Raw genomic sequence first — 12,390 nt, 5'->3', positions numbered from 1 at the left:
TCAGATCTCCAAAATGGATTTGAGAGATCAATTTCAATATTGTTCTTTTTGCAAAATAAGCCACAAACAGAAGAAGAAACATGTCTACTCAAAAAAGCACCAATCTATAATTATGAGAATTCTTCAAAAGTTTTCGGAAAAGGTTGTCATTTCAACAGTTGAAGACATTTTTATTTGATGAATAAGAATTTTAGAACTCTTAGTCCCATTTTATATTGTTTGCTGGTATATAATATGATTTAGTTCTAACAAGGTATAAACATCATTTTTTTTTGCATTTGTACACAATATTGAATGGATCTTATAACATGTAAGTAGCAAGTTTATGTTTGTATATGTCAATTCTACACGCTAATTCGTATGAGATTGACATATACAAATGATATATAATCTTGTCACCGCTACGGCGCTAGTGCCTTTTTGCTGCAAAATTAAGAAAGTTTAAACAGTCTGACCTGATAACTAAATTTTGTAAACAAATAATCTTGAAAATCATGAAAATAAAATGGAATAAGATGTGCATTTCACATGGACATTCACACTGCAAAATCATGGGCTAAATAGTTGGGTCATTCAGGGCTGCCAAGTCTCACGCATTAATCCTGAGACTCATGCACGTTGTTGCTTTTTGGCGGCATTTTCCTTTGATCTATTGTTTTTTTCTATTTGATCCGCCATTGATTATCTTTTTGGTTTGCCTGTCACCTGTCAATAAACATGATAAACAAAGAAATATGAGAGGACTATCACTTTAAAATTAAAGGTCAATGGCATGATTGTATTTGAAGATGAGGATTTGCAGCAACATGAGCAAAGAAATAGAAATTAAAGTTTCAATATAGAATTATAAAAACACTGGCAGAATCCATATATATACATTGTATATACAGTCGAACCTCGTTGTGTCGAAGTCGAAGGGACCAGACGAAAATATTCGACTCATCCGAGGTTCGACTCATCCGAGGTCGAGTGTGACGTCATATATTTGAAATGTATGAAATACCAATATGTGATTTCTGTAAACTAGATGCATGTTTATTGATCATTGTGCTTTTTTCGATATGATAATATGTAATTGTTTATTTATGTTCCGTATTTTTAAAGATTCAACCACAACAGTCACAAATAAAATCAATACACAAATATTTACAAAAGTCAGCTACTATAAATTATGGAATCACTCGCGAAAATATTTTCATAACTAATCCATAAAGAATGAGAACAGTGTTCATAGATTAAAAAGACGGACTCATAATAATTAATAAGATATTTTAATCCTTTTAATTATTGTTCTTATTCTAATTGTTAATTTAATCTCAGCTTGGGTCATTAAAATTCGTTTCGTTTTTATACCAAGTGAAATAGGTTCAGCACATTTAAGTTCCGCTTGGACGATCAACAAAAGTGTTGATTAGCGGTCATCATAAACATGTCATTTTAACTGTTTTACAAACATATATGTTTACACAGCTTTAATCACTTATGGAAATGAATAGGTTAAACAAGAAAAACATCCGTTATGAATTTTATTTTTACAGTTTTTATTTCTTTCGATTTTTTAAAAATTTTGAACTTCGAGACATCAGGGTCAATTTACATCAATTTTACATCGACGGGACTTAAGAATTACCTCGACTTAACCGAGAATTCGAATCATCCGAGTTCGACTCATCAGAGGTTAAAATGCATTGATCAAACAGGAATTATGCCGGGGGCGGGACCGAGAAATTACTTCGACTCATCCGAGTTTTCAACACAACCGAGTTCGACACAACGAGGTTTGACTGTATACTGTTCTCATCCAAAACCTTGGTTTTAAACGTGTGTTTTTGCCACTGAACATGCACGGTTTTATTTTAATATATCTAGATATAACATTCACTTTAAAGAAAGATTGATCTGTATAAAATCATCTTTTCCATTTACAATGTACATTACACTTAAGATCAATTTGGTCTTCTTAGGATTGATCTTTAGAAAATGTTAACAGGATCTTACGTTGCAAATTCTGCTTTATTTAATCAATCATATATGTAGTCATAATTTATAGACTAGCCAACTAAAACGTGTTATGTCATTAAAACCTGAATTAATCATGTTAAATAATAACCCCCACAATGACCTATAACAACTAAATTTTAAGAACCTGAGAAGTTAATATTGATTGGTATAAGGCAGCAACCATTTGATTTTCGGGGGGGGTCTATGTTTTTTTTTGGAAAAAAAAGTTTGTTTCCAGTGTTTGGAGAAAAAAATAATTTGTTTTTGACCCTGAGAAAAAAATTTGTTTGTTTCACCCTCAGCTGTCACTATATGTTATGCTAAAATTAAAAGAAAAAAATTGTTTTCGACTTGTCGCCGAAGGAAAAAAAAAAAAGTTTATCTGGGGAAAAAAACCATAGCCCCCCTCCCCCAGAAAATCAAATGGTTGCTGCCTAACCAGGGAAAAAATTGAGAATCGAAACTGGAAATGTGTCAAAGAGACAATAATCTGACAAAAGAGCACAAAACATCCCAAACCACCAATTGGTCTTCAACACATTGAGAAAACTCTATGTTGTATAAATAAATGTATCTGGTGAACTTAACCCTGTGTGAATTCTTTCGGTAGAGTCAATGAAGTGGATACCCTGGTATGCCAAGTTGTCGAATAAGCAAAAAGAATGAAAAGTAAAATCATAAAAATACAGGAGTGCAAGGAAAATTCAAACATGAATCCCTGATCAAATGGCAAAATCAAAAGCTCAAACACATCAAACAAATAGATAACAAATGTCATATTCCTGACTTGGTACAGGCATTTTCTTATGTAGACTGTATATTAAATAGTGGATTAATCCTAGTATGTTGCTTCTGCTATCATTTACAGATGCAGGTTGGGTGGTATAGGAATTCTTTGTACTTTCAGTTTAGTTTTGGTGATTTGGTAATTTATAACATGTGTGGAATATTGTTTGGTCCATGAATATATGCTGTTGGCCTGTAGATCCCATCAGAAAGTAACCGCCTAGCTAAAAGCGCTGATCTACACTAACTCAACAGTATGCAGAGCATTGCAATTAAGTAGAGTTGTCTACCCTTTGAATAATTGTGTCTGCCGTATTGTTCTACAAGGAACTTGCATAAAAGATACGTACATAATTGAATATTTCATACAATAATAAATTGTACAAAATCCAGTTATCCATGTATGTAATTTTATCATGTTAATTCAGTTATTAAGGGGCCAGCTGAAGCCGCATCCAGGTGCAGAATTTTCTTGATTGTGTTGAAGACCCACCGGTGGCCTTCAGTTGTTTTCTGTTCTTTTGTCGTGTTGTCTCTTGACACATTCCTTATTTCCATTTCCATTCTCAATTTTATTAACATTTTATTAACCTATTTCAGGTGAAATCTGCTAAATCTACATTAGACCGTCCAGATCTACAAGAAACTGGTTTTGAGATTGGAGCAAAGTTTTGGTGTTATTTTTGTGTGGATGAATTTGACAAGCATCTTCAGTTAGATACGTGTATAGTTAAATTTGGAGGATTGTTGGAACACATTACACTGTAAGTTCAAGGTTGTTCTACATGGTACACTTTATATAGTTATTTACATGTACTTGTATACCAGTAATAAAATAATAAAAACTTCTTCTCTATTATTTCTTCATAAATTATTAACACTAGGAATTGGGGCTATATTGCAATATTATACTAAGGCTTATTACCTGTCTGTCCAACAAAACTTTCCTTACAGTTATCTCAGAAATAACTAAAAAATATTTTCATTACACATTTCTATAGAACATATTGACTTTAGATTTGTTAAGCAGCCGAACTATGATCATTGCAACGTGTATGCACTTTTCAAATATTTCAGACACCCTTTTCCTGTTATTTTCATACTTTGAAATGGGATTCATTGGAGTTATGATTTCACGACAATATAAAAATTAGAAAAAGGGGTATTATTTTCAATAAGATGACTTTCCACAAGTAACCAGATAACACAGAAATTAACTAAACTATAGATCACTGTACTGCTTTCAACATGCATTTGTGTTAGTAAAAAATCTACTATTTCTATTAAATATCGATAAGAATTCATTGTTGTTATGTATATACTTAAATAAATATATGTTCTCAAATTTGTCAAAAATATATACATTATATGTAAATTTATAATTGAAATTGATTATTTGTTTTGTTACAGAGATACCCACAGAACATCTGTTTACATGTTTCTACGGCAACATAGATTAGATGAAGAGAAGCAACAAGCTGCACAGTTTTTAATGTCACAAGATGCTTTGATAAAGTAAGCAGAAGATACCAATTATATGAAAATAACTAATAATGAAGTTTAGTAAAATTAAAAAAAAACACAAATAAATTAGATTATTGTCATGATGAGCATTGTTTTTCACATGCACACAGCATATATTTTATTTATTTAGATGTCATGAAATTTGTATACAAAGTAAGGATTGATGATAAATGTTTTTATGCCGCCGCCTTAGCAGAGGGGCATTAATTTTTAGCCTTGTCCCTGTGTAAGTCTGTATGTCCCAACATTGGTTTAAGTTATCTAACTTAAGTTTGCCACAACAAAATATTTTGAAACTTATACACTTATAAGTTATCACCACAATACACAGATCAAGTTTGGGTTTTGGTTGCATCACTTTTACCATTCTGGAGTTATGCCTCTTTATAAATGGAAAAAAATGCTAGATTTTTCATTTACGTTTTCCAACTTTAGTTTGCCTCAACCAAATGTAATGAAACTTGTACACAATGCTAATTACCAGAAAAACATAGATCTAGTTTGAATTTTGGTGGCGTCACATTTAACGTTTAAAAGTTCTGCCCCTTCACAAAAGGAAAATTGTTGAAATGTTTGTTTCTGTTCCCTAACTTAATTTGCATTTACCAAATGTTATGAAACTTATAAAAAATGCTAATTATCACAAAACATAGATCAAGTACAAATTTGGGTAGCGTCACTTTCACAGTTCCTGAGTTATGTCCCTTTATAAAGTTATGTACCATTAAAAAGTTATGTACCATAATAAAGTTATGTACAAATGGGGGCATCATCTATGTCTCATGGACACATTCCCCATTTATTTAACTTTGAGCTACCCTTTTCTGTGTTGACAATGTTCCTTTTTGTCATTCTAGAGTTAACATAAACTTGCTTGTTGTAAAAAGGTTACTTTTTTCTGAATCTTATACCATAATGTGAAATATTTACGCAATGTTAAATTCTCTTTAACATGTTTAAGGAGGCTCACAGGTATAAGATTTTCAGAAAAAAATTAAACGTTTATTTTTCATTACAAATTTATTACCTTGAGTAGTTGTTATTATATCATATGGTACAAAAATCATTCCAAAAAATCCATTCGTGTTGGCCCCAGGTGACTTTTAAGATGTAGATATCATTGAAATGCTCCAAATTATCTCCCTTTGGTGCTAAAAAGCCATTTTTTGGCATCAAAATTGAAATTTCTTTTTTGACTCATTGGTGACCTAAATTTTTTATTGTTGTTTTCGAATAAGCTGTACATAAACTAAATAATTGTAAAATTTTAGCGTTTCTGTAATTTAGTTCTTTTTTTATTTCGATGTTACCGTTATTTGTCCTATTAGTTCAACAGAAAAAAAGGACATTAACAAAAATGTATGCTTCTTTTGAAGGCAGATTGTGAGCGTAAATGAACGGTGACCCCATTTTTTTATTTCATTTTTCTATTAAGTAGAAGATAAAGTTCATTTATAGAAAAATATAGCGAAATCCTTAAGCCCCCTTAAGTAAAGGGTTTGTTGTTTTGATTATTGTTAAGCGACTGATATATATCATGTATTAACTACATATTTGTTTTATGTTAATTTCAAAAGGCAAACCAAAACAATATAACATCAGAAGCCAGACAATCTTAGGAACCAAAGCTTTGGAACAATATGACTTTGTATAAGATTTTGTTTTAAAGATAAGTTGTGCATTATTTTTCTTCCAGATTTAAAGAAGCTACAGTTTTGAAGTTAAGAAAGTATGAAGAAAGAAAAAGAAAAACTCTTAAAATGGTATAGTATTAAGTTAGCATGTAGGAAAAAGATCTAGATCACATTAAAATAGTATTGTACCCTGAGCAGCTATGTGTATTTTGACCAGAGATTGGATTTGATTTATGCGACAAGTTTTATTATCTTGATAGGAAGACAGCCACATAACTCAACTCCCTTCACCTAATTTGATTTATGTTTTTAACAGTAAATATTTGTGGAAATTTTTAATAAAAAATAGTTGCCTTTTCAATGCAGCTTTCTTAAAAATATTAAGTAAAAATTCATTTAAATTATGCATTGATTTCATCTCATCTTTATGTCAATGATTTCAAATACTAATTTTCTATTTAGGATTCTAAACACATAGAAGAGGAAGAAACCAGAAGAAAAATGATGTGCCATGAATTCATGTCTGAGGTCTGTCATCTCTCTAGCCTGTATCCATTTTGTAAAAATAATTGGTTTGGTTTATGATAAATATATGTTATAGCTGATGATTTCTGTAAAGAGTACCATGTTTGAGAGCATTATTTTACCCTGGTTTAAAAAAGTAGGGGTATACTGTTTTACATCTGTATGTCCATCCGTCAGTTCGTCTGGTCGTCTCATGAATAATTTCTCGTCCCATCTTTCTCAGGAAATATAATATTTCTGATATTTAATTTCTGGATTTATTTGAGTCAGTTATACAGTGTGATGCATATTCAGATTCACCACTCAACAACTTCCTGTTAACATTATACTTTTAGCAGGGAGGGGGTATCATTAGTGAGTAGTAGATCACAGATTCACTTGTTAGAATTATTGTCCTCAAGTGGTTATAATTACATGATTCAAAATGGTTTAGCAGTTGAAATGATTAAAAAAATCATTATGTGAGAAAAATATAATAAAACATTCACACAGAGGAGTCCATATTTGTTTTCTTATAGTTATTTAGAGAAAAAAATACCAGTAGATGCTTGATTTAATTGTCAACAATACATAAAATGATGATTTTAAAATTGGTCTTGTTTCAATGACAAGTTTGCATACTAAAATGTCTACAACTGCAGTGCTTGCTGTAAGAGCTTTGTGTACATAATTTAAGCAGTTTTATTGTATTTCATGGACCATCTAATGTTAAAGATTTTTTTTTATTACATTTGTCATGTTTGTTATTAAGAAATACAAATACTTATGAAATATTCTTGATTTATTTACAAAAAAATTGTACTTTCCACAAAGTATATATAGCTAGAATTAGTGCATGTACTGGGTAATTTGTTAAGTCTAGCAATATAATCTTTGTAGTATGTACACAATTGTTTTTAGTTTTATATCTAGTAATTTTCTTTAAACATCAATTTATGTAAGAGTTTGTAAGCCTTGTTTGAAGTTTAATCTCAGTATAACATCTTTCATGCTGTTAAAGTTTTGTTTAAATCCATTCCTGCCAAAAACAGAATACACATATTTAGGAAATGTACCTTACCTTTTCTAATCAAATATTTTAGCAATTACTCTCAAAGCATTATGAAGTAATTTATTTTATCATTTACTATTTTCTTGGCATTAGTCGTTCCACTGCACAAACTTAACTTTTAAAAGGTAACTATTGATTTGGTTAAAATGTTAATGAAGCATTAAACTTGAAATAAGGCTATTAATCACATAAATATGTATATTAATTCACAAAAGACTTATTTTGTGAATTAAAAGAACATATCTTTGCTGGTGACGTTACATTTTCCTGAATTTAAAATAGCCACAGTTAGACAGAAACAATAAAACAAGCTCTAGAAGTAATGAACCCAGAAGTGTTCCGAATGTCCAGAGAAAAGCAACTTTATCAGCACATGGTGAAGGATTGACTTTTATTGGAACTCAAGTGAGTATATTGTTAAAATCAATATCAGACTGTCATACAAGTGAGCGGTTTAGCTAGCTATAAAACCAGGTTAAATCCATTTTTATGCCCCACCTACGATAGTAGAGGGGCATTATGTTTTCTGGTCTGTGCGTCCGTTCGTCCGTCCGTCTGTTCGTTCGTTCGTCCGTCTGTCCCGCTTCAGGTTAAAGTTTTTGGTCAAGGTAGTTTTTGATGAAGTGGAAGTCCAATCAACTTGAAACTTAGTATACATGTGCCCTATGATATGATCTTTCTAATTTAAATGCCAAATTATAGTTTTGACCCCAATTTTACGGTTCACTGAACATAGAAAATGATACTGCAAATTTCAGGTTAAAGTTTTTGGTCAAGGTAGTTTTTGATGAAGTTGAAGTCCAATCAACTTGAAACTTAGTATACATGTGCCCTATGATATGATCTTTCTAATTTAAATGCCAAATTATAGTTTTGACCCCAATTTTACGGTTCACTGAACATAGAAAATGATAGAGCAAATTTCAGGTTAAAGTTTTTGATCAAGGTAGTTTTTGATAAAGTAAAAGTCCAATCAACTTGAAACTTAGTATACATGTTCCCTTTGATAAGATCATTCTAATTTTAATGTCAAATTAGAGAATTTATTCCAATTTCACGGTCCACTAAACATAGAAAATGATAGTGCGAGTGGGGCATCTGTGTACTGTGGACACATTCTTGTTTTACATACAAAAATGTCTGTATCAAGTCAGGAATATGACAGTTGTTTTCCATTCGTTTCATGTGTTTGAAATTTTGATTAGGTACTTTCCGTTGAATTTTCCTCAGAGTTTAGTATTTTTGTGATTTCACTTTTTATATATGGACAGTAAAATCACAAAAATACCTACGGGTACAGGAGTTTCTCGCTACATTGAAGACCCATTGGTGGCCTTCAGCTGTTGTCTGCTCTATGGTTGTTGTCGCTTTGACACATTCCCCATTTCCATTCTCAATTTTATTTTAGTTATTAAAATTTTGAGGTTTTATGAAAGATAAAGGTAACAAATACAAACATAGTTTTGTGTAGAATAAAATAGAAAATTACAATTACTGAATCATAAATGACAGAACATATTTTTGAAGAAAGTCAATAAACATCATTCTAAAAGAAGGATATTTATGGTAGGTTACATTTTCTGAAATTGTTTCACTATTTTTACATTTCCCAACCTATTGTGAAAAATTTATTCTCTTATATTGTTACTAGTGAAATATCTGTTCTTGTCAAATGATTTGTTGAAATTTAATTATGACATCAAATTTTCTTGGTTTCTTCTGAATTTTCTGTTATGACCTCATGAAAAAAGGTGACCATATCTGATGACGTCACATACGATGTTTATACAACACAACTTTCTGCAAGTCTTTGTAAAGGAATTCATGTTTTAAAATACTTCTCCTCTCTCAATAGTTAAATTCTAATTATTTAAACAAACTTGGCAAATTTAACTGTCTTGAGTGGAGACATTACACATTTCTTGCAGTGATTGAATCTATATGTCTGTCACTGATGCCACTAGATTTGTATCTTTTTTAAATGTTATATCAATAACAATAAATCGATTTGGAGATAATCTCACAGACACCTTACAATTTTTTCAACAGCTAATCATTTTATTTGTAAATTGTCGTTAGATATTTATATACAAAGAGATTGATATATATATAAATACTCACATTGTAATAGAAATATAGATAACTGTATTTCTAAGCAAGAAAAATGAATAAAGCTATATAACTAGTTGATTTGTAGAATTCATCCTTTGATTATCTTTCCCTGAATTGTACTCACTTAAGTTATCTCCCTTGACACAATTTTTTAACATAATAATAAGTCTGTAATTCTGATGTTTTTTTTATTAAATAAATGCCTGATCAGGAAATGAATTTCAAGCAATGCACTGCCAAGATTTATTTTTCCTCAGATTTGTCTTTATGAAACATTAAGCAGAATTATAAGTTGATAAAATAGGAACATATAAATTTAAAGTAAAGGCCTCAAGCAGATGTGCAGGTTAACATTGTCAGTGTGTAATTTTGATATTTCTTTTAACAATGACAGAATTTAGGGGCAGCTAAAGACAATGTTCATACAGATGCTCTACCACCATGGCTTCAAGGAGAGGGAGACACACATAACAGAAGTGAAATTGGTCCTACCATAGAGGATTATAATAAACATTGCAAGTATTATAAATGATAATAATCCTTCCATATGGATTATAACTAATATTATAAGTATTATAAATGATAATGGTCCTATGGACACCTCAGATATTTTATGTAAGATTTGTTAAAAGAGAGAGTTGATTAGCAACAAAAATAAACTTTAATATTCTTGTTATAAAGTTTTAAACCTGTGAATTATTTACCGGGTAAAGGTTCAATGATTAGTAACGGTGTATGTTCTTACTCATGATACAGTTATGGTAGCTTACTAGTTAATTGTTTCAATGTTTTAATTTGCAGTAGAAAAAGAGAAATCCAGAAAATTACCAGAGGGTAGAGTAGGTGCCAAATTTGACCGATCTGGTTCCCTGTCATCACAGTGGTTACCATCGTTCGGGAGAGTATGGAATACAGGGAGGAGACAGCAATCTGAGTAGGTTATTTTTCTTATTTACGGGTTTCAAAAGAGAGACAAAAGAGGGACATTCAAACTCAAAGATCAAAAACAAACTGTCAATACAATAGTACACAAGACACAACATAGAAAACTAAAGACTAGCAACACAGACCCCACCAAAAAGTAGGAGTAATCTCAGGTGCTTCAGAAGGGTAAGCAGATCCTGCTCCACATGTGACACCTGTTGTGTTGCTCATGTTATTACAAACCTGGTAAATAGTATTATTTGGTAGGTCACACTCGTGAAAAGGAACAATGTTGTATAGTTACAACATAAGGAACATATCGAATATCATCTGTGAAACGGATATATTCCATAACAGTCAACCAACTCATGATGGCGTCCGTAAAATTTATGAAGGGATGGTTTCAACTTCACCATTTGGAAATCTTGGTTTTATATCTTCCATTCAATATAGCTTAAGACATGTTAAACATCTATCTATCATAAGTTTTCTGATGTTTCCTGATAAGCTGCTGTTCCACAGGAATAATTTCTGTTCATCTATCATTGTTATCTGTGCCACTATTTGTTAATCCATATCTCTTTCTAAACAGTTGGACAGAATTCAACCAACTTAAAAGGTTTTTCTATAAAGCATAAAATTTTATTTTTCATGCAAGTGATTTTGTAGGTTTCCCAAAACATGGCCTTACTGAATTAGTCATTTCTGCCTTTATCTGTATGCTTATGTAATCTCAAAAACTAAGAAAGCCATTGCAACAGACCTTGGATATATGGTTACATGTAAAAAAAAAAATCGAAAATCTTTGTGAATTTTAGTCTGTCTAAAAATAGTTTTGTGAAAGACAATATAACTGATTAAAACCATATAAAAAGATCATACCATATAGTAAACAGAAAAAAATGTAAATGCTTCATCTTTTTGGACTTAATTTTAGTTGTAAAATATTGATGAAACTTTACTTTACCTTATTCATGTTATTTGCTTTCAGGATATTCTTTAGGAAAGAATTAGGTATGTCAAACACAGCAGGTGATGTACACAACAAATATGATGTTAGCGAGGAGAAAACTATTAATAAAACTGAACTGCCAGTAAACATTAGACCATATGTTAAAAAGAAACGAGTTTGTGAAACAGTCACACACAATGAAATGGAGAGACAGTCAAATTATGAATTACAACTTCATCACCACACTTACCAAAATACAAACAATGGAATGGAGAGACAGTCAAATTCTGGTCTACAAAATAATCACCATTCTTTTCAGGCTACAGCGACACCTATCCAACCATATATTAGGAAAAATGTGATATCTGACACAACTATGAACAATTTACCTAACAATAATTGTAATATGCCAAACATACATAACTTTCAAAATTCAGCGCCGGTTTATAATACGGAAGGTCAGCCTGGTCGAGGTGTACCTTGGTATGGAGGAAATAATGAACATCAATTTTACAACTTTATAGAACAGAATAGAACTGATATACCAATGAACTATAACACAATCAGTAATTGTAGACCGCCTTCAAGTACTGCATCAATGCCATATACTCAGTGAAAAACATGTCTTCATTTTATATACATAGTATACTCAATTATTCTGTCTTTGTTTACAGACATGAAATCACAGGAAATAAAACATCTGTTTTCCTTCATTTCTGACTGAAAATGTACTTTTTAAAATTCCAATGTAAAAAACAAGAGTGCCCACAATGAATGTCTTTCCTGCTTTACTAGAGCTTGTAATATAAGGGTTTCCGACACATGCACATATACATAAAATTAACATATAGTGATCCAAATGAGTTCAAGTTCACAGGAAC

At 31.1% G+C, this 12,390-nt stretch overlaps 1 protein-coding gene across 1 annotated transcript; it reads left to right on the top strand.

Moving 5' to 3' along the window:
* Window positions 1-2: 2 nt before the first annotated feature.
* Window positions 3-12,217, top strand: LOC139524549 (centrosomal AT-AC splicing factor-like). Its single transcript, XM_071319403.1, has 9 exons — window positions 3-142; window positions 3,388-3,551; window positions 4,198-4,302; window positions 6,008-6,074; window positions 6,408-6,473; window positions 7,804-7,926; window positions 10,028-10,148; window positions 10,435-10,567; window positions 11,549-12,217. Exons 1-9 carry the CDS (start codon window positions 14-16, stop codon window positions 12,123-12,125), a joined length of 1,485 nt encoding a protein of 494 aa, XP_071175504.1. The 5' UTR covers window positions 3-13; the 3' UTR covers window positions 12,126-12,217.
* The last annotated feature ends 173 nt before the right edge of the window (window positions 12,218-12,390 follow it).

Source organism: Mytilus edulis, chromosome 5 (genome assembly GCF_963676685.1).
Source record: "Mytilus edulis chromosome 5, xbMytEdul2.2, whole genome shotgun sequence".
Taxonomy (NCBI): domain Eukaryota; kingdom Metazoa; phylum Mollusca; class Bivalvia; order Mytilida; family Mytilidae; genus Mytilus; species Mytilus edulis.
This window is presented reverse-complemented; position numbering and strand designations above follow the sequence as displayed.